The sequence below is a fragment of the Archocentrus centrarchus genome, chromosome 20 (assembly GCF_007364275.1).
Source record: "Archocentrus centrarchus isolate MPI-CPG fArcCen1 chromosome 20, fArcCen1, whole genome shotgun sequence".
Lineage (NCBI taxonomy): Eukaryota > Metazoa > Chordata > Actinopteri > Cichliformes > Cichlidae > Archocentrus > Archocentrus centrarchus.
Genome location: NC_044365.1, coordinates 32433305 through 32461142, shown reverse-complemented (window position 1 = coordinate 32461142; position 27838 = coordinate 32433305). Strand labels below are relative to the sequence as shown.

The 27838-nt window shown below is 44.5% G+C and overlaps 1 protein-coding gene across 2 annotated transcripts; it reads right to left on the bottom strand.

Moving 5' to 3' along the window:
* Positions 1-1699: 1699 nt before the first annotated feature.
* On the bottom strand, positions 1700-25599 carry LOC115799231 (polyhomeotic homolog 3). Of its 2 annotated transcripts, XM_030756272.1 has the most exons (12): positions 25040-25599; positions 17199-17832; positions 14971-15123; positions 14174-14275; positions 12934-13129; positions 10355-11467; positions 7177-7508; positions 6592-6757; positions 4545-4656; positions 4202-4322; positions 3285-3591; positions 1700-2411 (listed from the first exon to the last, which is right to left on the bottom strand). In XM_030756272.1, exons 2-12 carry the CDS (start codon positions 17811-17813, stop codon positions 2257-2259), a joined length of 3372 nt encoding a protein of 1123 aa, XP_030612132.1. In that variant the 5' UTR covers positions 17814-17832; positions 25040-25599; the 3' UTR covers positions 1700-2256. The 2 variants fall into 2 exon arrangements, with proteins under 2 accessions (XP_030612132.1, XP_030612133.1); XM_030756273.1 differs by lacking the exon at positions 14174-14275 and having other exon boundaries at positions 25040-25598.
* Between the last annotated feature and the right edge of the window lie 2239 nt (positions 25600-27838).

Sequence of the window (27838 nt, the reverse complement as noted above, 5' to 3'; positions counted from 1 at the left end):
CTGTGGCCCCCTGCTGGTGTTCCCTCCATCCCATCATCACCATGCCTGCTGCTCAGGTCCCTTCAGTGTTCTGGGACATTGTAGGTCACCTGATTTGTTACAGTGAATGAAACCTTTATAACCCAAAGATTCCACATTGAGGAGTTTGTTTGTTTGTTTTTCTGGATTAAAAACACTTTTGAAAGTTAGAAATCCTGAAAAATTGACTTTCAGAAACATTCGAGTCACTTTCACAGTTTGGCTTTAACAAAAACTGACTTATCTAAAAACAAACAAACAAAACAAAAAAAAACACACAGCTCTCATCGTTTCACATCAACCTTAGGTGTGAATGGTTGTGTGTCTGTCTGTGTTTGCACTGCAACAGACTGGCGACCTGTCCCGGTGTACCCTGCCTGCCACTTTATGACAACTGGGATACGGATCAAATAAAAAGGGTGCCATGCACCTTTAAGGTTGTGACTGAGAGGAAACGCCATCATCCTTTGATCACAGTGATGCTGACCGCTCTCTCCTTCAGTTTTATGATTTTGATTTTGTTTGGGGAGAAATCCAAACTTTAGTTTTTATATCTATCAAACTGTTATTGTTGGCATTTTCATAGATTCATCTAAAGAAACATGAACAAACAATGTGTTTCTGTGACACGCTGCTTGTCACAAAGTGCCTGAAGATACAGTTTAAGCTCGGTTCGTTGCTCAGTCATCAGCGCTGGTTCATCAGGAGCATTTTTCATGCTGGAACGTGTTAAGAGGCTTAAACAAACAAAAATCGCTCCTGTGACACGGTCACAGGTACGAGGACCGGACTGAAAATGAGTGAAAAAGCAGCCAATAAGAACTTAAAAGGTTTTTCAGAAAGCTGGAGAACTGTTGCTCAAGAGCACTTTAAAAATTAAAGCCAGGCTGCTTGGAAGGAAAATTTAAACGAGAATTGGCTCAAGACTTTTACACAGCGGTATGCTTGGAGAGATATTACACTGTAAATCTGAAGCTTTTATGCACATAGATTGTGGTTCTGGGTTAAAATTATTAATACTGTATCTGGCCATGTTACTGTTTAATAATTTTAAAAATGTTGTTTACTCAATTTGTGAATTATTATTTGAAATGTCTATATTGAAATATAAAAGTAAAAATAAGTCTTAATTTAATGTTTAAGAAAATATAATTAAAAGACTCAAAACACAATGTTCATCAACAAAATCCATACTGAGAGTCCTGCTACACATTATTTCATTTCAGTATCATTATTACTGGACATTACTGTTAAAACATAGACTATTTAAGAAAATATCCACGAATGATCCTCTTTAACCTTTTAGAATGAAGTGGAATTATATATTTGCCATCATTATCTCCCATGAAAACACGATGAGATGGAACGATATTTGTTCCTCACTGTGTAACGTGCTCCAAACGGCTCCGTGCTCACATTCAGTGATAACGATTTTTGTCTTAAATACATACATGTTTGGTGGGAGGTCCTTTTTAATGTAACTCTGCTTTCAGTTGCCTATTTACCCCCCGGGGTTACTGCGAAGGTGCCCCCCGGGGTTATTTGCTTGGCAATTTAAAACCTTGAATTTATTTCAAACAACAAGATAAATAAATTCTTTGGTTAATGATTAATCATTTATTAAATAATTTCAAGCAGGATACCATAAAAATGTGACGATTAAAGACACCAGTCTCTACCCTGATAGTGACTTTTTTAATACACAGACATGTTTTTGTCCAGAATATAGTGATATAAAACATTAAACTTTCATTAATCACTTACAAAGTCTACGTATTATTGTTTTCTTTTACACACACAGGTTATGTTAGCTACTGGATAGATTTGATGTTGACGTCACGTTCTAAAAAAACTAAATAGACAAATTTTATATATTAAATGTTCAAAATCCTTCATCAAATAGCTTCAAATGTACACTCTCCAGCGGCATGTAAAATATACACAAAGTTACAAAACCCCCCCCCCCGGTCTCCTGCTACAGCCAGAGGGCCCAAAACTGGTGAAATTTCTTCTGGACTCTGGCATCGTCGTGCTCCTGCACTCCTCTCCAGTTCCCGTCTGCTAAGGCCACACCTCCACTTATAATCTCAGAAATTATGACTGACCTCATCGTTGTGTCATCCTCGGTGTCAGCTTTGCCTTGTCGATTTCTCTGTTATTGCCTTTTTTCCTTCCATATTAAACTTATGTTTTCTCTTTCTCTCAATTTGTTTCTCATGTTATATATCTTTTTGTCTCTCATTGGTTTTTCAGTGCATTGATGTGAGCGCAGATCTTCAGAGCAGGTCCCAGTTTGATGTTCATGCTGGTCATCAGATGGTCCTCGGTCAGCAGCAACAGAGCCTGGCCGTCGATCTCCTGCACCCGGAAAGCCTCGGCCACGTCACTGCAGCCTGAAACGCCAACACAGAGTTTAGAAACACTCACGCTTCTGCTCAGAGGCACTGCAGCAGCCCTGCTACAGTGAAGGACAGTTAAAGTAGGCGTGCCTCTAGATTTAGTAACTGAATACAATTTAAACTGGTGAGTTATTAAAAGAATCACCCGTGTGCAGCTGCCACAAAGAGGAAATCATCCACAGAGGCCATCTACTCATTTATGGAGCCTCAAGTGGACATTTGAGGAACTGCAGTTTTAACACTAGGCCCTTTCACAGACCCTTCAGGGACCTAAGATGTACCCGTGTCCCAGGTTTGATTTCTGATCCTGATCGTGTAGGAGGGCAAACAGAGATTTTAGTATTTTAGTAAGATTTGCATGAACTCTGTTTATCCAGCGTGGTTAGCTAACAGTTTGTTTATCCACAGGCCTCATGCTGAGAGTCTATCCCAGAACAGATCCCTTTTTTCCTACATCCATAATTAAAGATCCAGATGTGATCTTAAAAAATCAGATGACAATCATACATTGTGCACGTTAATGATGAAACTATAACTACCTAAGAACCTGATGGTGTTTACTACAGAATCATCTTTGCTGCTGATGTGATTCCAGCTGAGAAGCGACACCGAGGTTCACTGTTGTTTCTCCTCCAGATGTTTCACAGCAGCCTCCCTCAGTGTGACAGTGGGTGGTCAAAAGTATGCACATTACTTCACTCAGCGGTTCATTTCAGCATTTTGCGAAACCTTTAATAGGACGAGTGGGACGCACAGAGGCTGTGAGCGGGCTGCTGATCATTAAGATGCCGAGCGCGCTGCCATAAATCAGGTTTGATTTAAAGGTCCCGGGAGGAGCTCGACACCTTTAAATCTGCTCTTATTTACCTGGCAGCGTGTGGATGAAGGCGGTGACTTCCTCCACGCTCCACTGCGAGGGGGCCGGCTTAAACGTGGTGGTGGGCGTGGAGGTGGTCACGGCCGGCGCCGACGCCCTCCTCGCTCTCCGTGCCGCCCGACGCTCCACCCTGACCGTCATGGCGACAGAAGGATCCTCCTCTCCTCGGTCATCGTCTTCTTCCTCCTCCTCCCTGCCTCCACCTCCGACCATGTCATCCTCTTCCTCCTCTTCTGCCGCCGCTGCCTTCTCCTTTCCGTCTTTCTCACGTCGTCCGGCGCTCCACAGATCACGAGGCTGAAAAGAAACGGGTGACAAAACTTGTGTACAAATACTTCATTAAAGCAGCAAAAGTCCTGCATTTTCATCCCAATAAAAATGATTTAAAGTAAAAGTGCTTCTAAGCAGTAACTTTATTAAAACTGATGCATTGATGTACAGGCAGTTTATTATTTTGTTGGCTCTGCTGACCTCTAAAGGCCACCACAGGTCACTGCGCCCCACAGGGCTGCCTTCAAAGGGCTCGTTTATCAGACCAAATATAAAAATATTGCACGTGACTGAGACAATACAGTTTTCCATTTCTAGGTAGTATAGTGGGATTATTTGTTTCAGTCTTTTATTGTGAAAAATGTTCAGTTTCAGAGTCAGTGTTTCTGCAGGGCTTTTATTCTGAAAGATATTAAACTATAAATGCAGTAAAGCACTTTTAGAAGGCAGTCGTTCAGATAAACTCCACAAGTGTCCATAAAAGACTTAAAATTGTGTTTTATGAGTAAACCTGTAACACTAGTCTGTGTATGCGTGAGCCTCATGCAGTATTCTGTGCTCTAACTTTCCTGTACTGCAGTATTTTCACAGTATTTTCCTGCTGCAGTTAAAGTGTTGCTCGGTTCAGTGTCCGTACCAGCCGCAGTAACAGGGGTTTCCCAGGGACCGACTCCGCCCGGTTGAGGGCTGGACGAGGCTTCTCCGAGCGACTTCCTGCGCTGAGAGCCCGCAGACGCTTCGTCAGACGGACGTTAAACCTGGGGGGGGGGGGGGGGGGGGGGGGGGCACAGAGACACGTGGTGCTGATAGTTCCTCATTCCGCTGCTTTCATTCACACTCATATCTGACACCTGTGCGCCTCCACACAGGCCGCACGCACACCACATCCTGTGCTGCTGCAGCACCTCTACAATGTCTAAAGGTCTCATGACATCACAGCTGCTCTCTTTAGCACTTAAGCCAATGAAGCGAGGCCTCACCCGCGTGCACAGGAAGTGGAGCAGAAGCGCTTGGAGCGCATGAAGTTGTGTGCGTGGCCCCTCTTCCCGCAGAACTGGCAGTGCAGCACCGTCCGGTCTCTGTGGCCCGACCCTGCGAGAGCAGCACAAACATGGTGGAATGAGAGAGCGAAGCAGAGGAAGGTGCTCACTGAGGCATCCTGGCTGATAAAATATGGTTTCTGCTGCTGGCTTCAAGGCTGAACACCTCCCACATCTATCACATCATCACAGAGGCCAGCAGAGCCGTACTGAGGCAGGATTTGGGGATATGTGGGGTAACGTTGGGTTTACCGCTGAGTTTTCAGGGTATTAAAAGTGGTTAACGTCTTCGACCCCGTAGACTCTCATACACACTTTCATTGTGCTGCGTATCTGCAGGGTGGGGGTTACCCTCAGCCTGTTCTTCAGATTTAACCTGATGTTTTTGTGTCAAATCAGCTTCTCTGCTTGTGACTCAACTATTAAAGCATCAGTTCATTTCTCAGGAGGGGGGTACCCACTTTCATGTGACAGCTTGATTGCTAATATTAGGATAAGCTGACCTTGCCTTGGAGAACAGGCCCCAGGTCCAGAGCATGATGGGGCAGAGCAGAATCTCAGGTTTAACTTCATGTTCTCAAGACAAGAGCTCAGAGAGGGAAAAACCACCGTTCCTGGAGGGCGACTAAAGTCTTTGTCCTTGCTCGATGCATCCATGAGAAACTTTATTCCCTACTTTTTACTGTTTTCTATAAGCCTTAATACATCAATCTTACCCTTAATCTTATTGACCTTATGTAAAGTCTGAATTATGCTTTTATTGTGGATTTAATTTGGGGCTTTCATTTAATAAGGCAGTGAAGCACAGGCAGGAAACGGCCTGAGGCTCAAACTGGACTCTGCAGACTACATACACGAGTATATTAGTTTCTTATTTGCTCTCAGGTCATTAAAGCCTTCATGGTTGCAGGTAAAAAAAAAAGTCTGACTAAAAGTTTTTCGAGTGCCACAGGAACACCATTTATGCAACAAATTCATGTAATGGAAAGAAGTTTGTCTGATGTTTGATGTTTGAGGAGGAACGTTTCGCACACTGAGGTCTCAGTGAAGCCTTTTCTGGTATCACTGTATCAGGATCTGCCACAGAAACTACAATAAATACACTCTGTGTGGCTGCAGCACTTCACAGCCCAAAAGTCACTGTGGATACACTTTAAAACATGCTGGACTGACTGTGGAGTCTCAAGTGGAAACTGTGCTGTTAATTCAAACTGACCGACAAACTGCAAACCTGAGTGATTTACATGGTAAATGCTGGCATGGGCGAGCAGACGTGGCACTCAGGAGAGAAGCTCCCGCTCGCTGCTTTCTTTCACACATGAAGGTGAATAGAGAAGTTCAGCGTGCTGCTCAACACACATATGGTAACACACACGCAGACTCTATGATGATGATGATAATACTGCACAGCCCCTTTGCTAACTCTGGACACATCATGCAAACTAGCATCTGCTGCTCAACAAGATGTTCTTGGGTTTTTTTTTTGAGCTTCAAACATTTGGATTTGCATGTTTTAATTGAATCTGTCCCCCTGAGGTCGTTTCATTTGATTTTAATCACGTACTCGTGATGTCATGTCAGGGTCGGAGCAGCCATTACATCGTGAGAAGGCGGTCCAAAATCTCCGTCTTAATTTATCTCTGGCGACCTTTAATCCTCCTGTTTTAAAGCCACAGTGATGATATCACCACAGTCCTGTCAGCTAGGACAGCTTAAAATCACAGTGTAGCTCCATCATGAGGAACACAGCGTGTGAGCTGAAGATGCTGGAGCTTGAACCCAGTTTTTAGTTTTTATTAGGTGCTGCAGCGTCTCAGGACAGATTTATTATCTGCAGTTCTCAGGAAAAAGTTTCCGTCTTTGAAGGCGCAGAAACATCTGAAGCTAGCTGCTTTTGTTTGATCATCTGTGGTGCAATAAATGAGGCTGACCATCAAAATAATGCTGACAGGGCGGGGCAAAGTTTAAAAGCTAAAGTGCTCCTTACTGGTCCCGGGGTCGTCCGTGTCTCCTCCTTCCTCTTCATCCGAATCTGTGGATTGCTCGGTTTGTTTGATGGTGTCCGTCACAGGCAGCGCTGCTTTTCCATTGGTCCCGTTCACTTCCTGTGGTTTGGCCACCTGCTCTGGAACCAGCAGGGAGGAGCGGTTCACCTGCTCGACAGAAATATAGTGCCTGTAAATGCACTGCGAGACAGCAACATAAGGATGAAATGAATTTACTTCCAGCCATATTTATTCTACTTTTACACACAGGTCTGTGCATGCAGTTTAAAATCGGGACTTTTCCCCTCTTTAATATTTGACCTCTATAAAGGTCACTTAGTGCCAAAGCAGATTAAACTGTCTGTTAGACCAAAATAATTTTAGTGTTACTGAGAAATATGGAGGCTGAAAAACACTGAGGATCTATTCATCATACAAATCCATTTCAGTGAGCTCTAAGAGGAGATTAAACACCCAGACCGGTGTAGTGCTGAGGCTGCTGCTTATTTCAGATTAAAAGCACCAGTAACTAAAACGCTAACTGTGGTTAACAGCAGCTCTGTTTTTCCCTGTTTTTGTGTCCGTACAGGAAATGGTTGGAGCCCCTCCTGGATGACAAATCCCTCCACCAGGTGGGTTAGAACCTGCCGTCCCTCAGGCCACGGCCTCGGGTCCCAGGGGTTGCTCTGTGATTGGCCGAAGCTCTCCGACTCATCTTCCGATTGGCCGAGGGGCTCCGCCTCAGTTTCTGCAAGGGGCTGTGACTCATCGACTGCTTTGTCCACCTTGGCGGGCTCGTGCTGTGGTAGGCTGAGGTCAGTCGGGAGGGCGGTCTGCGCAGGAAGAGGAGGAGGGTTTTCTGCCGAAGGGGTGATGAAGGGCGAGGAGGGGGGAGACTGGGAGGAGAGGCTGGACAGCGCTGTGAGCAGCAGAAAAAGAAGTAAGTTAGAAAAAGCTGCAGATGGCAGGTGATCATTCCCGTCCACATACTCTGGCTGCTCTGAATGGTTTGTGGTCAGCACCATAGTTCAGAGTAAGATGACTCATAACACTGCTGAAAACAGTGTTCATCTAGCTCTGTATCAACAGATGTTGGGGAGGAACGACTGCACTCAGCCTTACTTTCCTTTTAGTTTCAGCAGGTTCAACATTCAGTGACAGAAAGGCTTCACAAATACTGTCTACAAACTTTTGGCCATTTACTTCAAATACACTCCTGATCAAAATCTTAAGACGTTAAAAAAATTGCAAGAATTTGCATTTTGCACTATTGGATCTTAAGAAGGTTCTAAGTAGAGCTTCACAATGCTAAAAGAAGAAATCGGCGCAAGAGACAAAAACTTTTGAGCAGGGAATTTATTGAAAACTGCATTTACACTCAAACATGATTTTTTCAGCTGATCAAAAGTTTAAGACCACAGCCTTTAAAAGCCAAAAGCTGTGCAAAAATTTGGATTCCATGCCATTTTCTGTCAAGACCTCCTGACGGCAAAAGCAAAAAACCTCACTGACTGAACGTGGTAGGATTGGTGAGCTGCATAAGCAAGGCCTCTCACAACGTGCCATCACTGCTGAGGTTGGACGCAGTAAGGCAGTCATTTTGCATTTTTTAAATGATCCTGAGGGTTATAGAACAAAAAAGTCAAGTGGTAGACTCAAAAAAATTTCACCAGCGCTGAGTCGCAGGATCCCATTGGCTGTCCATCAAGACACAGGACGATCCTCTACTCAAATTAAGGCCATTACTGGTGCTGACTGCAGCCCAATAACCAACAGACGACATTTGCGAGGGAAGGGCTCCAGACACAAAAAACGTCTTCAAAGGCCACGTCTTCTTCAACGCCACAAAATTGCCCGTTTGGACTTTGCAAGGGTGCAGCAAACATGGGACACTGAAAGGTGGAAGAAAGTTGTCTTCTCTGATGAGAAAAAATTAACCTTGATGGTCCTGATGGCTTCCAACATTACTGGCATGACAAGGAGATCCACCTGAGATGTTTTCTACACGGCACAGTGGGGGGTGGGGGGCGCTTTCCTTCAGTGGAACAATGGAGCTTCAGGTTGTGCAGGAGCGTCAAACAGCAGCTGGCTATGTGGAGATGTTGCAGCGGGCGTCCCTCGTGACTGAGGGCCCTCGTCTGTGTGGTAATGACTGGGTTTTTCAACAGGACAATGCTGCAGTTCACAATGTCCCCCTGACAAAGGACTTCTTCCAGGAGAAGAACATCACTCTTTTGGACCATCCTGCATGTTCCCCTGATCTAAATCCCATTGAGAACATTTGGGGATGGATGGCAAGAGAAGTTTACAAAAATGGACATCAGTTCCAGACAGTGGATGCCCTTCGTGAAGCCATCTTCAACACTTGGAGCAACGTTCCCACTAGCCTCCTGGAAACACTGGCATCAAGCAAGCAAACGACTGTTTGAAGTGATCAACAAGAATGGTGGAGCTGCTCATTACTGAGTCCTTTTGTTGACACTTTGATTTCTGTTTTGAGGGGTTTTTTGTTTTTTTGGACCTGTGGTCTTAAACTTTTGATCAGCTGAAAAAATAATGTTTGAGTGTAAATGCAGTTTTCAATAAATTCCCTGCTCAGAAGTTTTTGTCTCTTGCGCCGATTTCTTCTTTTAGCATCGTGAAGCTCTAATTAGAACCTTCTTAAGATCCAATAGTGAAAAATGCAAATTCATGCAATTTTTTAACTGGTCTTAAGATTTTGATCAGGAGTGTATCTGTGACCTGATGGTGACTTCTGACCCCAAGGAAAAGTCGCACTTTTTTTCATAGTTTGGCCGGGGGTGTCACTTATACTCCAGAGCGACTTATAATCTGAAAAATATGGTAAATTCAATTTCATTTTATTTATATATCACCAAATCACAACAAACAGTCGCCTCAAGGTACTTTATATTGTAGGTAAAGACCCTAAAATAATACAGAGAAAAGCCAACAGTCAAAACGACCCCCTATGAGTAAAACTCCTTTTTAACAGGAAGAAACCTCCATCAGAACCAGACTCAGGGAGGGGCAGTCATCTGCTGCGACTGGTAAATGTGTGATGTCACAGTAGCTACGTCCATCTTTGATGCATACATATACAGTCTATGGTCTAACGACCCATTTAGCCCCTCCCCCTTTAATTTAATTTTCTTCTGATTAGCTGCTTCTCTAAATTAAAAGTAGGAGGGGCTCCCACAATGACCATATAAGGATGGCCCCTATTTAAAACTTTGGGCATGTTCATTTGTATATTTCCTGTCTTTACTTATATTTTCATTATGAACACATCTAACACGCTCCTTCCAATAAAATCTCCTTGATTGTTGCCTGAAGCTGAAGTTAACATATTCAGACCTGCAGTCAAAAACAAGCATGTGGAATTTACTGTGAGAGAAATTCAGAAGACTGCAGCGGGTACCAGCGAGTCTTTATTGCATTAGTGCTCCACATTAATTACTCCCTGCAGATAGTTTAACTGCATTTATATTTATTATAAAGTATCAGAATTTGTTGCTGGCTGCCTTCCTGTGCTGACTTATCTGTGCAGGCACTATGAGCACATAAGCTTAATAATAATTAATTATCTGTGTGCACACTGTTAAAGGAGAACAAACTTGGCCAGATGACAAACAAAAAACAGATGAAGTTGTTTCTTCATTTGACACCAACAGCTTTACTATAAAACCTAATGCACCAATAAATACGCAGATATGAGCAGTAAGGATGAGTGATGCTAAGTATGAGACGTGCTGCTGATGGTACCTGACTGATTGTCGGACTGAGTCGACATGTTCTCGCAGAAGTCCTCCTGGCTAATGGGCTGGAGGTCTTTGTGAGGCTCCAGCAGCCTCTGAGTCTGGGTCGAGACTTCAGGGACTGGAACTGGTACTGGTACCGGGACTGGTGCTGGTATTGGAGTTTGGATTGGAACTGGAGTTGAAATGAGACCCGTAATGGGTTTAGAGTCCACACTGGAGTCTTTAACAGAGTCAGGCACCGGGATAGGATCCGTGTTGTGGTGTGGGTGGAGAAGCTGTCCGGTCTGGGTCTCAGACTGGTCCATTGGAGTCTCTCCTTCCTCTTCCTCCTCCATCTTCTTGTCCTTGCCTTCTTCTCTCCTCTCTCTGTCACTTTGGCCTTCCTCCGTCACTTCCATTTGATCCTCCTCACGGCTAACTTCCTGCTCCTCCTGACTGATTTGCTCCTCAGTCGGCTTCTCCTCCTTCACCTTCTCTCTTTGGTCATCTTTCTCCACCCTTAGGTCTTTAGCAGTGCTGCCCTCATCTTTGACTTCCTGTCTCACCCCTCTGCCTAACTCTCTCTGCTCTTCAGCCTCCTTTGCCTCCACTTTCTGGGTCAGATTTTGTGGTTGGGGCTCGGCTTGACTCTGTGGAGATCCTGGACTAAGCAGGGATGGAGGTGAGGGCAGGGGAGAGATGGTTTTTGGCAATGATGGGTTTAGAGGAGGAGGAAGAGGAGGAGGAGGAGGAGGAACATCTTCAGCACTCAAAGTCCTCTTTGATTGGGCGGAGAGCTCAGGTGACTCTGCAGCTGGAGGCGCCAGCTGCAGCGAAGTGTGCGTGTACGTTCCCGGCTGCGGCTGGCGACTCGAGGACAGAGCAATGATCTGAAGCTGCCTCGCTGCAGACGGTGAGCGCTCAAAATGCGGCGCAGCCGACAGAGGCTTGGAGACGGACACTGGGCTGTGAGTTAGCGGAGAGCTCTTCAGTCCAGTCAGCGGCCTGCTGATGGGAGACGCCTGACCAGAGGGAGCAGCAGCGATCGGTTGGAGGATCGAGGTCTGCGCCACTCTGTGACTGTTAGGAGAGTGAAGTCTGGGTCTCAGTGGGCTGGCTCGACCCGGAGAGTAGAGAGCTGTGGGAGAGGAGATGAAGAACAAACCATTAAACAATGAAGAATGGCTGTAACAGCTAAAACCTGCACTTCCTTTAGTGGCCACTAGTGTGTGTTTTGATGGTTTAATTCTCTGCTCTGATGCTGATGCACAGGAGGCTCAGTCTGCAAAGAAACTCTGGAGATTAAGAGACTTCAATTTTCTTGAAACGCCACCACAAACTGAAAAATGTTCTATTTTTTATCTCAAAAGCCTGGAAAAGAGATGAAGATAGATGATTTAATTTGACTTTGTTCTGCAGGACAGGGCAGTTTGTTTTTTATCCAGTGATTTATGAGTTCAGCAGAAGACTGACAGGAAACAAGCTGGAAATGTGCTGCAGCTCGTTGTCTGAGGGTAAACTGGAGCTCTGAGACGTCTCCTGGCAGACTGAACTAAAACCATATACTCAGGGCTAAAGCAGAGCCGCTAATGAAGGTTTTGAGCAGCTAAATGCAATAATTGTATCTATTTTTTTTGTCTGTTTTATGACTTTATTCTTAGGCAAAAAAGACTTAAAATATCAATTTCCAAAAAGAAAATATCTTACAATCTCAGAAATGTTTCTCTTCCTTGGAAACACTTCTTTCCTGAGACCTTTGGCCTCAGTACAGATGCTAGTTGATAAAATATTTTGATTTCCAGAAAGTTTGACACAGTTTGGCAGAAATGAAAAATCATTAACATGTAAATGTTTTCAGTAATTAGGCTGCTGTCTGTTATAGTAAAGTCCTAAAGATACGTTTTGTAATCAAATGTCAACTAAATCTTTGACCACCAGGGGGCAGAGTTTACCAGTTGGTGTTAATGTTTTTTAATGTGTTTTTAGCCCCACCCCCAGTTCCTCAAAAGCCTTTTGTGTGTCCTGGCTAATCTTCTCTGTATTCAGTTTAGCGTATGCACTGACCATGACTGTAAATAAAAATGTGCTCTTAATGACTAACCTGGATTAATAATGGTTACACGGACTCACTACTCCTTCTTGTGGTACTACGTGATATTGCATGAAAGTACAGCCAGGCCCAAGATCAATTTCAGTTGATATCTCTTCAACACAATACAGATATGATGGATATAAAGTCATAGCTTTTGAAAACTACTATAAATTGACTTTTAAAAAGTACTTTAAAGTACATTAACTAATGTTTATATTTATTTAGAAGGATTAATTAATGATTGTCCTTTTGAAAAAGAGCCTCACTGAGTCATTTTATTTACAGGTCATGTCTACGGCCCCTGAATGCCTGAGTAGATTAAGTTTTTTATAGCTTAGATTTTATTTTTACATGTATATTATTTAGAAACACAAAACTAAGGATGGAGATGTGTAAGATAGAGTAAGTCCCTTTGAGGTAAGACCTGATCTAAAGTATTGATCAGATCTTATAGAAAATCTGTTAGATTTAAGACATGGGACAGCACACACACACACTCTTCAGGGACCTACTTGGAGGAGGCACAGAGAGGTGGCGGCTGGGCGTGGTCAGGCTCTCTGTTGCCGTGGTGCTGGGCTGCGGTCTCGGCCTGAGAGGCGGGAAAAGGGGAGCGCGAGGGCGAGAGAGGGGAGGCGGGGCCGTGGTGGGGTGCTTGAGGCGGAGGGAAGGAGGGATGGTGAGGGTCCCAGGGGGAGGAGGCCTCAGGAGCTGGAAAGGAGATGAAGATGTTCAGTAAGGTTTCGTCAAGGCGCTGGCTGTCCAATTACAGCTTAGCAACAGTTATCAGGTAGAGCAGGTATGTTAGAGGCAGCAGGATGCACTGATGTCCAGTATGATAGAACACGGTGTTGTTTCTCACAGCCATATACCACAATTAGTGGGACTCCATTAGAAATTTATTCTGACCCAAATGAATTGTGGATAGAAGTCGATCCTGGTGTCAGAAAGCAGAACCTGAGCAGGTACCTGTCCCACACGGTGACATCACCCTTGAATGTGTTCCCATGACTCTGGCGCTCACAGTTGGTCAGAGAAACTTCAGATTGTGACACTTGGAGTGGGTGTAAAACTGATCTGTTTGCAGTTTTTACCACAGTCTAAATATGTTTTCAGCCACAGAGGATTTCATGTAGATATCTCCTGTACTTATGAACCTCTGAGGGCTCAAAAATGCTAAAAATGCCTCATTTATAAAAATGACTTCATTATTAAATATAGTAAAGCTGATTTTGAGGGGGGGGCAGTGGGAACTTTGGACCCTCCTGTCTCTTTAAGGCCCCGCCTTCTTACAAGGGAGCTTTTTTTGTGATTGCTCAGTCTCTGGAAGCCTGCCGAGGGGCCGCACTCAGCGTTTGCTAGCTGTATTTCCTGCACTTTGTCTGAGAGCATCTGAGCTTTGGTTTAATATGAACATCTGACATTTAATATATATATAGCTTATATAAAGATGGATGAGAGAAACAGGTGAAGATGTGACGCTCAGCATCAGCAGCACGAGTACCTAAAGGCTGGAAGGATTAAAAAATATATATATATATAGAAATAAATCAAAAATACAAAAATTAAGATTACAAAAATTAAAATTAATAACAAATTAAGAAATAAAAATTTAAATATATTTAAATTAAATTTAAAACAAATAAATACATTTAAAAAATTTAAATAAATTTTAAAATGTGAGGAAGGATTTAGATCAATTCAGAAATATACATGCACGCACACACGAACAGTCACATTCGCTCAGCTGCTCACCTGAGCGGAGGCGGGGTTAGAGGAAGGAGGAGAAGTGGGAGAAGAGGAGGAGGAAGAGGAGGAGCACGGCTGCTGAGGCCGCATAGCAGATGTAAGAATGAGCTGCAGAAGGGAAAGAGGAAAGAGACGGAGATGATGAGTGAAGGAGGAGATCCACAGAGGAGAGCAGGGATTCAAGCTGGGAATATTAAAGTGTGCCTGATTCTTCAGACTGAGTCTTCTCCTTCACTGCTGCTCATCTTCACTTCCACACATCAGTAATGAGTACTGTGACAGAATTATAGCACAGATTTATGGTTCTGACCTTTCAGTCATAATTAAGCCTCTACGACCTGATCAGAGGTGATCGATACAGAATAGAGAAACTAGTGTTGAATCTGTGCTGTGAAAAAATAAGGACAGCTGAAGGGGTCCACCCCGGTACCAGCAATGTGTACCTAATGAAGTGGCCACTGAGTATTACAGGTGAAAATGTGGTGCTTCCAGATTATATTAAACCAAATCTGTGAACACATGACGGGGTTATACATTCAGCATCAGTTACCATGGTGACTGAGACAGGTAGGGACACTGAAAACTTTAAGCTTGCTATGGTTAGGGTCAGGGGTCAAGGTTAGGGACAAGGGTTAGGGTAGAAGACCCTCAGTTTTTTACATTATTGCATCTCAGAGGGAAGGCTTCAATATGATTTAGTTTCTGCATGAAATCACTGTGTGTGTGTGTGTGTGTGTGTGTGTGTGTGTGTGTGTGTGTGTGTGTGTGTGTGTGTGTGTGTGTGTATGTGTGTGTGTGTTTACCATCTGAGCTCTCAGCAGCACCTGGTCTTGGCCCGACCCTTTGAGACCTTTCCCTAGGAGCAGTGTCTGCTGGGATACCTTCTGCCTGACAGGGGAGGGGTTCTGATTGGCTCGCACAAGCCCAGGTGTGCCCGCAGGGTGAGCCTGCGATACCTGGAACAACGGGAGGAGAGGGAAGCAATTAAGGAAGACTTTATATGATGTTTCCTCAAATAGCAAGAAGTGTGTGTGTGTGTGTGTGTGTGTGTGTGTGTGTGTGTGTGTGTGTAGGGTAAAAACCAAAGGAGTAAACAGTGAAACGGCACCCTTTTATGGTTCTTTAATCTCTAGTTTCAGGTTTAATTTAGAGATTTAGCAGGAAACTGAAACTGGTCATAAACTGTCGGCAGCATTTATTAAATTAAAACAGCTCCACAGTTAAATCTGCAGTGCAGACTCTCAGCTTTAATTCGAGGGGTTAATATTAAATATTAGGAACTGCAGCCATTTTTATACACCTGATCTCAGCCCATCAGAGCAGCTGTGACAGTAAAGGCAGTCTGGACTTCAGGCAGTCGCTCACTGTAAACAGATTTTTGTTAAGTATTAAAAACGTGTACAAAAATGTCTGTAATTCGTAAACATGCAGAACAAACCCTGAAATCCTCTGAGGCTGAGCTCTGAGCACAGACTCATAACAGCCTGATAAAGTTCATCAGGACTGTTTTCATAGACAAAAACACCTGATGATAGTGTGAGTGCAGCGTATGTGTCTGTGGCTCACTGAGAGCCGAGTGTCAGGATATGAATCGCACTCAGATGAAAGCGCACAAAGAGGAAACTGTAACCCCACACTGTGAGACACTGACCCAGATGGAGGCTGACAGGTGAACGGCCTCGGGCTGTTTAACTAGCTGTCACTCATTCTCATGTTTACATGGAAGTTTCTTCCCAACACTGAAATAATAATAATAATAATTATTATTCATAACTCAAAATTTTGAGTTATTATTCGAGTTATTAACCTCTGCTGAGGTTTCATTCAAATATTTAGCATCTGATTGCTGTAACTCTCAGGGCTGAAATTCCTCTAACGTCCACTGGGGGCAGGCTCCAAAGACAGTCGGTCCCCACAGACTCCCATGTTAACCCTGTTCCTGTCCCTGCTGCAGCTGTATGGGAGTGACCCCCCCCCTCCGCTGGCTGGAGTCTAAACGAGCCTTTTTAGGTCACATGACTGCATCAAAATGTGCAGACTAGAAACCATGACATCATGGGGGCTCTGCCCACCTGGTAGAGATAGTCTAAGAAACAAACACAGTCCTGATGCTGGATTTCAGCCCCGACTGTCACCGTTCAGCTTCTCAGGTAATCTGCTTTTCCAGACTGCAGCAACATGAACACAGATGCTTGGTACAATCATGTAGTCATCACCTTGTTGTGTCCTGCTGAAGTACAGGAAGGTGACTTTGTCAAGTTGGGGGCTGTGGCCAGCGAGGCAGAGGACCCCAAAGCAGGACTCGAAGTGAGGAGCTTAATTAAACGCTTTAACTTTTAATAGCACTTAGATTAAGCATGACATAACATGAACTTGGTAACACAGGCTTGGAGCGTATATGTAAACTTGAACCATTAACATGAACATGAAGCACAGACACAAAGGCGCGCGCGCGCACACAGCAGGAAAAACCGATGACGACACAACAAGGAACGAAACAACACAGAGACCTTAAATACACCAGCGAATAACGAGGGAAAAGGAAACAGGTGACAACACAGGTGAACGAAATACACTGATGAGACAAGGGGAAGTAAACCTAAACACAAAGCACAATGAACACAAGATCGTCAAAATAAAGCAGGAAGTGACAAATCAAGACACACATGTAAACAGAGGGAATCTAAACCAGACCAAAACAGAAAACTAGATACAACACACAGGGAAGACCAGGACTAACATGGAAAACCAAACAAAGGAAAACTACAATCCTAATACTAAACTACAACCACAACTAGAAACAGAACAAAACAGAACTTCACAAAAGAACTCAAAAACACTGGACCACCGGCCCAGGACCACGACAGACTGCTTTAAGGTGTTTGCTTTCTTGTGCTGTTTGAGCAAATATAAAATGCTCAGACAGATTCAATGACACAGCTGTGACTCCATCAGGACCCCAGGCTGCATGTTTCTAAGTGCTCCTGTGGATTTTATGGAGGTCAGCGTGTGGATGTGGTGCATCCTTTACCTGTCTGCCAGGTGGACTGGCTGGTGTATGAAACGGTGTGATTGGTGTGGAGGTGGTGGAGACGACCCTGGCGCTCCCATTGGTCAGGCTGGTGGAGGTCTTGGTAGACATGGAGGTGTTGTTGTGTGTTGCAGAGGAAGTTGGAGAAGGAGAGAGGAGGGGCAAAGTGGCTGTTGTTACAACAGGAGAGGAGGAGGAGGAGGGAGGAGGGAGAAGAGAGGAGCAGGAGGTGGGGGTTTGTGTGGAGGGAGATGGTTTGGAGGAATGGCCGTGGCGGGAGTATGTGCGGAGGGTGGGGGTAGGGGTGGAGGTGAGTTTAGGGGGAGCCGGGACAAGGATGTGAGGGGATGGAGCGCCAGCCGCTGCCGCCGCCAGCATCGCCTTCGGTCCAAGGTTTGCAGTGATGGAGGGAGCAGGGGTGAGAGGCGGAGGAGGGGAGGAGGTGGTGGGTGTCAGCGTGGGTGTGGCGGAGTCCAGGAGCATGGGGTTGGGTGTGAGCCGAGGAGGGGTGGGGGTGGTAGGGGTGGTGGAGGGCTCGGCGGCGGTCTGAGGGCTGGTTCCATTGGTGGCTTCGCCGTGATCTGATTGGCTCTGCCGAACCAGCTCCCTGTCCATCCTTCAACACTGAAGCACACTGAGACACACACACACACACACACACACACACACACACACACACACACACACACACACACACACACACACACACACACACACACACAGATGGAGTTATTTTGTTTCAGTGAAAACTGACCAATCACATCATTTCTTCTCAGAGTCAACAAAAAACAAGGAAGTCCTCAAGATTTTTATATGGATTTATTATACTGTTCATTTAAGACACACACATTACTGAGCGTTAGGGTTCTTCTGGTCATCAGTGAATTATGAATCAGTGATTTTAACTGTTAAATATGATTCTCTCCGGTTTAAAGGAGCTCTGCACATCTCTGTGCCGGCTTGGGAAAGCCTCGGAGGTGTCTGCTGGGAATGTAACAGTCCACAATCACAGCTATTCCAGCGACACGCCAACCCGTTCTATACAAAGCTGCGAGTGAGGCCACACCCACAGTGATGTTCTGGCAGAGTCCAAGCGAGCAGCCAAAGCTGGATTTTCAGGTTAAAAAGCCGACATGAGCAGGCGTGTGCATCTCTGCCCACACAGCACACACTCACAGTCATTAAACAGGCCCTGCTTTCAAAGTTGGACATGAATTTCCCTCCTTAACTTTCCCAACTCTGTATGTCTTCTTCTTTCAGCTCCCTTTAGGGGGCGCCACAGCGGATCATCTGCCTCCATCTCACCCTATCCAAGCATCCTCCTCTGCCACACCAACCCTCTTCATCCATGAATCTCCTCCTGCCTGCAGCTCCATCTCTACCCTCCCTCCTCTGCACGTGACCAAACCCTCTCAGCCTCTCCGACTCTGAGCTGTCCCTCTGATGGACTCATTTCTACTCCATCCTGCTCACTCCCACTGAAGATCTGAGCATCTCCAGCTCGGCCCCCCGTCTTTGTGTCAGAGCCTCCATCTCCAAACCATCACAGCAGGTCTCACCACCATCTTTACACTTTCCCTTTCACTCTTGCTGCTCTCCTTCTGTCACAGATCCCTCTGACACTCACCTCCACCCATTCCACCCTGCTGCTCTCTCTGTTGCTTTGGATGGCTCAGGTATTTAAACTCACCCACCTTCATGACCTCATTTGTACTGATTTGTGTTGATATGTACAAAAAATGAAGAAATCTGCATTTTACAGCTGGAAGTGAATCCACCACCCAGAGTTGAAGTCCTACCAACCACTTTAAACACGGTGTAGCATTTAAAGCCACGTAGGTGTGGTTTAGGCAGCAATACTCAGGGTAAGAGAAAGCTCATGTTTGGGTTCAAATACAGCCTGAAGGTTGTGTTCACAGACAAATATACATGTGTGTGTTTGTGTGACAGGCCGTCCTGCAGTCGGCTTGGTTCTGATGTTTAAACGTGTCACTGAAAGCAGGATCTCCTCCTCCTCATTCACAGAGCTGCTGCAGATCTGTGAAAGTGTACTTTTATTATTCACTGAGTAGCATTTACACAGGAGACGCTGCTGCGTAACACTGTAACGAGTCGTGTAACAAAGTAAATGTGATGCATTACTTTCATGTGAAAGGAGTGACAGTTAGAGTCTGCGTCTGAGGACGTGGTGACGCCTCGCTGCTGCCCGCACGTTGGAGCTCCGCCTCTTTGATAGTGGCAGCATTGTGTTTCAGCTTCAGCCACACGTGTTTGGATTCGAGCCATCTGCAGAGGAGCTCTAACTGCTCCAACATCTCCAGTATGAAGATTTACTTGTTTTTCTTCTGGTTTTTGGCCTTTCTGATATTTTATAGAGTGACAGACTGATTATTGTAAACAGCCTGTAAATCAATCAGGTAATCGTGCTGCAGGTCCTGTACCTGCGTTTGAGGCCTCACACACTGGATCCTGAAACTCTGCATGTCCAAAAAGAAAACAGGAACCAAGAACCAACGAGCTCTCCATCAAGAAGTTAAACAAAGTTTTTCAAATCCAGCCTCATCTTTCATCATAAACAAACAGCAGTGAAACGTCCTCCATGTGTCAGTGAACTTCATATTTATTCAGAGGGATGCAAACAATGAAAAAAGAGATTTTGCATGTATTGAAATTTAAATGTATTTTTAGCTGGTGACCTTGGACAGTATTTGCTTAAAGCCCTCTGGCACCCATGCAAAGCCACCATGCCTGAGATGCTCGTGTACAACGTGCTTAAGGAGCATAGGTGCAGATTCCAGGGGGGGTTCAGGGGACCCCCCCCCCCCCCCCCAGTTATTTAAAACACATTCATGTCCTTCCAGTGACAACATGGAAGAAGCAGAGGAAGGTCTATAACCATGGAGGAGGAGGAGGAGGAGGAGGTCTGCTAGCAGGACATTTGTCGGGAACTGCGACTTTAGAACAGTTGCTGCTAGTTTGCAAAATAATCTGAAGATAAAGTTGTTGCTCTTCCTGTTTACATCCTCAAAAACACAGCAACTCCTGTCACTCGCTGGCCAGTTTATTAGGTACAGTTCAACTGCTCGTTAACACAAATATCTAATCAGCCAATCACATGACAGCAACTCAGCACATGTAGGCATTAAAACATGGTCAAGATGACCTGCTAAAGCTCACACTGAGCATCAGAATGAGGATGAAAGCTGATTTAAGTCACGGTTGCTGGTGCTGATCTGCTGGGATGTTCTCACACAGCTGTCTCAGGTTTACAGAGACTGTCCACAAAACAGGAAATGTCCAGTGTGGGGTGGCTCTCTGGGAGACAATGCTGTGCCGAGGTCAGAGGTCAGAGGAGAATGGCCAGACTGCTTCAAGCAGGCAACAGTAACTCAAAGTCATTCTGCAGAAGAGCATTTCTGAGAGCCTTGAAGCAGATGGGCTGCAGCAGCAGAAGAGCACACCTGTCAGGTATGAACAGAAATCTGCAGCCTCTGTGTGATGCTTTCTAAACAGTGAAATCCTGCAGTGAACCACGGCTAACAGAGCGATTATGGAAAGATTTACTGCAGCAGACATTTAATGATCAAAATGAAATGATTCCTGTCACAGATAAAGGAGTCAGAGGTCATTATTGGAGCTGTTACAGCAGCTCAGGGTTAAACAGCTTACTTCACAAAAGCAACACAACACACTGAGTCAGCAGCAACTATTTTAAATGAGAGAAGTTAATTATGTAGCAGTTCTCGTAATGCAGTAGGAACATGTAAAGCATCACTCTGCTATACTTCCATAAACGTGCCTGATTTTACATAAATAAAAACTTTTGTGCTATAAACGGATGCAGAAACTCAGACCCACCAGCTTCATTTATACTCCTGTCACAGCAATCTGTAGTAAAAGGTTACTCTGAGTACTCAGTTACCAGAGAAACGTGCAGTTATCATTTCTGCCTGCGGGAGTGGCTTATGTCATATCTGACATAAATCTGTGGGAAACTTTCACTCTGCTCAGAAACAGCTGATCATAAAACATCCAAAAACATTTCTGTTTGTTTGTTTTGCTGGTGGTTACTCTAAACACTCCAGTATGCAGTAACACTCAGTTTCTAACGGGCAGCTTTTCGTGCAGCCGCAGAGCGAACACTTTTTCTTTCTTCCTTTTCTCTCTGAAATGTGGCCTGAAAAAACCACAGAGGCCCCAGTTTGGCTCCAGGAGGTCCCCCAGCAAAAGCAGCACTCACGGTTCAAGTATTATAGTTTTTATATTCAGATTACAACAATTTGTAATGTTTGACCTCTTGAGTATTCCTGGGGGGCTGGGGGCCTTTATTGTACCTGCGACATTATTTCAGTGTAATAATTATTAATAAGGTTCAAGTTCTTCTTGTAAATGTGAGTAAAACAGTTTTCTTATTTGACATAATTTCCAGGCTTTGGCCGTCAGTTTTAATCACTGGACTGTTGCATGAACTAAGAGCTGAATTCAGAAGGAAAATGTGAGCTGGCAGCTGAGCAGAAAGCAGACCACTCGCTAGCTGAGAAGAAATGAAACCCGATTCATTTACAGATAAAGATCTTCCAAGAAAAAAATCAATTAGAAATAATTTGACAAACCAAAGGTGACTAATCTGTTTTCATCTGTGGACACTCAGGTGTGGTTGGCACAAATGTTAATTTTAGGCTCATAATGAGTTCTTTAAACTGTCCTTTTACCAGCATCTGTAAAGACTTTAAAAACAGGCACTAGTTCATGAGTTTAGATTGATTCAGGATTTTCTCTGAGCCACACAGGCTCAAATACATACATACAAACACGCCCACTAGTATATGATTAAATGTCCTTTTGGCAGCCATCAACAAGCTTCTGGCATCATTCTGGCTGCTAAAAATGACCACAGCACCTGTGCTGAGTGTCGGTAAACTTCTGAGCAGCATGATTTCTTTATGGAAGTCTTTTTATTTTTTTATCCATACTTTAGTCTGCTTTATTTCAGTATGGTGTGTAATTATTAATACTGCTGTTATGAGTCTCTGGCTTATTATTATGTTGTGTTTTTGTTCTCTGTTATTTCCTCGTTTTGCTTCAATAAAATAAAACAAGAACACAGAAAAAGAAGCAGTTTTAGCCCCTCCCCCTTCAGGGCAACTTTCTTTTGATTGGTTGACCCTTGTGACAGTGGGTGGGAGGGGCCACACTGCCTGAGATTTTCCATATTAGGAATATCCTGTCTCTATAACGTCATACAGTTCCAAGAGTAGAAAAAAACTGTCTGAAGCCGAGTGTTTGGCTCACAGGGATGAGAAACTTTGCTCATGTTTAATATGAACGCCTGCAGCTGCAGACAGATGAGAGAAAACAATGGACAGCACATTATGTCCCCTGAACATAACAGTGAACACAGCAGGATGAGTCCAAACACTCAGCTGGGGTCAGAGGGTCCAGCATCCTCCCTTCTTCACTTTTATTGTCTAAAAGTAGCACAACACTGTATTTGTATTGATCACAGCTAGTTATAAGAAAGCCTGGTTTCACCCTCACTACTGCCTGACTGACTGATTGTTGTGAAGACTCTGAGAGTCCACAACTTTTCCATCAACACACAGATTGTACAGATGAACATGAATATATATGCACAGTGCTGTCTGGGGCAAAGCTAATGTTTATTTTCACAATTATTCAGTTCTATAAGGTGTGACCACTAAAACACTCTCAGTGTGCCTGGATGGAGACACCAGCAGTTCAAAAACTCAGACGCTGGGAACAGTAAATAAACACATGTGGGTAATTTACTGGATAACTTTATTGTTCACGTGGTTCTGTGCTTTCGTTTTGTTGTCCAGAATGTGGAACCACAGGGGCCCCAGTGCGGTTCCATGAGGTCCCCTTTTTTCTTGACTCTAAATCATGTGAAAACTTTCAAAAGACATCAAAATGTTGCTTTTATTGATTTATTCACCACTTATTTTTCATAAAAATCAGTTATGGCTGGTTCAACAAGCTGGGACTGGCACATTTCTGCCACGTTAGCTCTGAAAACCACTTAATGCACGTGTTATCTCAGTCAACACATGCAGATAATTTACTCGAGTAGAAACAGGCATTAAAAGTAAAAACTGTTCACTTGTTTTTCTATTTTGTTTTGCTGCTCAACATGTGGCCCGGGAACCACGGGGGCCCAGGTAATCCCCCTGGAGGAGTCCAGGAGGTCCCCTGAAAAAACTTTTTCTTCTAGGATCCATCTGTGTTCAGTATCGTTGTCTCACAATACTTTGTTTTTATTGAGTATTTTATCACTTATTTTTCACAGTAAATCGATTACCGTCCGGTTCAGTCTATAAACAATAACAATGAGTATTTAAATCCCAATTTTTGTCTTCTTATCAATCCAAAAACCTTAAACTCAGCGTAGTAAAAGAAACTATGAAGAAAGCCAGAAAACCATCACATTCCAGAGCATTTTGGACACTTTGTCTTCAAAAACAGCTGAAAGTCCTGTTAAATCAACCTGTTTTATCAGCTCTGGAATTAACATGTCGGATTAATATTTTACATGGTTTGGCATGTTTTACTGGTAGTATGGAAAACAACAGGGGCCCCAGTGTGGACCAGGGGGGGTCCCCCCAAACAACATTGATCTTCTCGGATCACTTTAATACTCTCAGGAATGGAAGAACAGCATCTGAATATTAAGATCAGATCTAATTTATTAAAAAATGGTAAATAAGAGTTATTGTAAATAATTTCTACTAAAATGTTGCTTTTCTTGATTAATCTACCACTTATTTATCACAGTAAACCTATTACAGTCTGGTTCAGTCTATAAATGATAACAATGAGTAATAAAGTATCCATCACAGGTTTGAAGCCTGATGTTGATGCCTTTAATGAGTTTAGTATCAGAAACTATGACAAAAACAAACTAAACCAGCATTCTCAACCAACTGGAACCAACACATTTTGTCCACTTTTACTTAAAAATGATTTAAATGACTGATCTGATGATGCTACAATGAGCGGCTGTGCAGCTCTGCAATAAAAGCCTGTAGAAAAATGACCAGACAATAAAATTAAAAACAGCGGGATGAGTCCAGGAGGTCTCCCTGCACATCTCCTCACCATCTGTACTCATGTGCATTAAATCATTTAAGATCTGTATCATTTCTTCTAAAACAGGCCTTTTATTGATTTATCTCCCACTTATATTTTCAAAGTAAATCAATGATGGTCTGCTTCAGTCTATAAATGTGACAAAGATTTAAAAAAGTTCCCAGAACTCAATCTGAACTCTTGGAACAGCACCGTTCGCCTCATTAATGATCCAACGCTCAAACATTAAAGCTCAAACACACAAAGTTCAGCAAATCTGCGTAAAAATACATCAATAATTCATATATTACCAATTAATCTCTATCTGCATTCAACATGTATGGATTTGATATCAACACACGAGGAGCTTGCTCATTGTTTAAAGTTAACACATGCGGAGATCAGGGCGCAATAAGGGCCAGGACCTTCTGGCAAGTGGGTTTTTCTTTAAACAGAAGCGCAATCTGCTGCCAGAAGTCAGCTAAATTCACGCAAAACCACCACGCAGGCAGGTGCCCGTCCACGCACAGCGAGCAGATGCTGACATCTGGCCCGCAGCCTGTTAACGCGTCCGCCTCAGACGGTGGTGGCAGTGAGTCAGTGCACGGTGACAGTTAGGCCAGAGATCATACATTTGACCATAAAAAAGAGAAAGAAAGATGGAGACAGGCCTACACAGGGGAGAGATCTCACGATAATAACATTTTGGAGAATTGTCACGTCCACGTTGCGCGCAAAGCGCTCCGCTCGCCTACCTGCGGAAATGTTCGACGTCCTGCAGGTTATTCCCGCTGCCGTCCCTCCGAGAGCGGGCGCATGTTTGTCAAGTCCGTTGCTGTTATCTGATGAGCGGCTCTGGGCTTTTTCAGCAGGGTCGACAGGCTCGAATGGGCGTGTGTGGAGCTTCACTTCCTCGTCTGACAGCGCAGGGGCTGCTGAGAAGTGCGCGTCACCCTTCCCCAGACAATAATTTCCCCGACCTCACCTATGTGATTATCCGCCTCCAGCGCCCGCCGAGAGCCAAAAACGCAAAGTTGCAGTGCAAGACGGGCGCGTTTATGATGCGCACGGGCTTGTGTGTGTCTCTCTCCGTGTGTGTGTCGCACTTTGTTTAGGATTTCATCACATCCTGGGCCTTTCCTCGCCGTAGATCCGGCCTTCGCAGGGGTTATTGAGTCCGTCGTCCTCCGGTGTGCCGCCACCGTCTCACCTGCCGGGTCCGCGGTGGGAATCAGCCCGGCTCGGGGGCCACCGTGTAGCGGCTGCGAGGGGCCTGGTCGGTCCGCTGCTGGAGAAATGCAATGGAAGGCAGTCGTTGCAGAGCGACGGAGGCGAGACAGCACCACTCAGAGCTCAGGAGGACCGCAAAGACGCTGACACACAGCCAGGCTGCGCCATGCACGCAGCACACTGTAATACAGCGTTCATGCCAATGCAACAGCGCAGTGTGTTACTGAGAGCAGCACAGATGCGTTAACAATATTGTGCATTATTAGAAAAACTGCAGACAATATAGAAAATACGAGCGCGCGCAGTTTGACTGATGCGCTGGTGCTAAATGAATCCACCAATCAGGTGTTATTATCCTGCAGGTTAGTGAGAGACTATCCAGCTTACCTGCAGCACTGCGAATGTAATCCAGCATCCACTCAGTTTGATCAGATATCTCATTAAATATCGTTCCTCATAAAATCAATCAGGTCTGAAAAAGGCCAGGATCGGCTCATATTTACCTTTTTACATTAACTTCAGTTCATTTAATGAAGTCATGCGAACATTATGAATCTTTTCATTGTTGAAGTGCATCAGTGTGATGCTTCTGAACTGTTACAGGAGAATTAAGCTGTCACAAACTGGATGATGTGTATGAGGACAGTGCTGAGGGTTCAGTCTACAGTTTAGTAAAGTCAGTGACGGGGAGTTCCCATCTGATACTTCCTGTGAGCCTCGGGGGTCCCGGTCCTTCAAAAACCTCTTGGGGACCTAAAGTTGTTAGATCAGTGTGATGTGTCCAAACTCACATAGAGCATTCCTGTTTCGCAGCCATAAGCTACATTCTAGTGTTAAGATATGACTACAGGCATGGCCAAAAGCTTTGGTGGGACTAACACTGTGATTTCCAAACTTAGCTGTTTTTATGTTTCTGTATTATTGCCTGAGTCTTCCTGTGGTCGCAATGGTTACTTCCAAAGAAACTCGTGTAGCCATCATTGCATTAAAAAGGCCTCACACGCAAAGAAAGTGCACCTTAAAGAACGTCAGATACTTCGAGGAGAACGGTTCAGCCGAGGTTAAAAAGTCTTCAGGATATCTGAGAGTCCAGCGAGCGCCAGGATCGTCTTCTCCTGAGGAGCTTCAGAGTCGTGTTGGCAGTAAGCAGCTGTGAGTGCATCTGCAGGCACGGTGAGACTGTGGATAAAGACAGCAAAGAAGTCACTTGTCTCCACGACAATGAACCGGGACAGATGGGAATTTGGCAGGAAGTTCAAGCAGAGGTGCAGAGTTATTTTCTCTTTTTGGGAGACCTGCAAATGTGATTGTCTGTAAGAGAAAAGGTGGACGCTACCATTGTGAAACATCCCGAAACTATCCATGTGTGGGATTCCTTCTCATCCATGGGAGAAACACTGCCCACAGACAGAGTGCTACAAAACGTCCTCAAAGACCAACTTCTTCCTGCAACCCAGCAGCAACGTGGTGCCAGTCTGTGTGTTTTCCAGCATGATGGAGCACCACGTCACAATGTTCAGAGATCATTAAATCAGCATTCAGGATCATGGTTGGGAAACTCCCGGGATCATAATCAAATCAAGAAGCCACGGTCAACATGCAGGAATGGATGTTGTAGTTCAGCCAGTCTGGGTTTCACCTTTCTGCCCTCCATCCTCTCAGGTGGAGGTGTGGGCTGGCTGGACCCGCCTGCTGGTGGAGCTTCAGCAGCCACACCCATCTCTGTTCTTCTCATCACTCAGCAGTATTTATGCTTCCAGCCACATTGTTGTCATTACGATGTTGAGTCCAAACCTGAATTTCAAGTATGTGTTAAATAAAGCTTTAAAGCTGCTTCAAACTCTTCCAGTCCGCTCACTTCATGATTACGATCATTTGGTCCAGAAGCTGAAATGTCCCAGAGAACTGCAGAAGGATGAACACTGTAAACATCGGCTCTTTGCATGGATTTGATTTGCTAATAAAAGTCCTTCAATCTCAAGAAATGCTTATGAGTATTCTTCAGTACATCATTAAAATGAAGGCTGAAGCAGTAGAGCTGCCTGAGTGTATGTAACTCAGGACTTTCTGCTTCTGCTCTGCTACATTTACATGATATTCATTTTAAAGGTTTGGTTACTTCTTATTTTCAGCTAGAAATCTGCTGCTCACTGGACATTTCATTAGGTACACCTTTCAACTGTCAGGGCTTTACTCCCCGTGGTCTTCAGAACTGCTTTAATTCTTCATTAAATTCAAAGAGGTTGCTGGACAGATTCCTCAGAGATTTTGGTCCATACGAACACAACAGCATCACACGGTTGCTGCATCCATGATGAGAATCT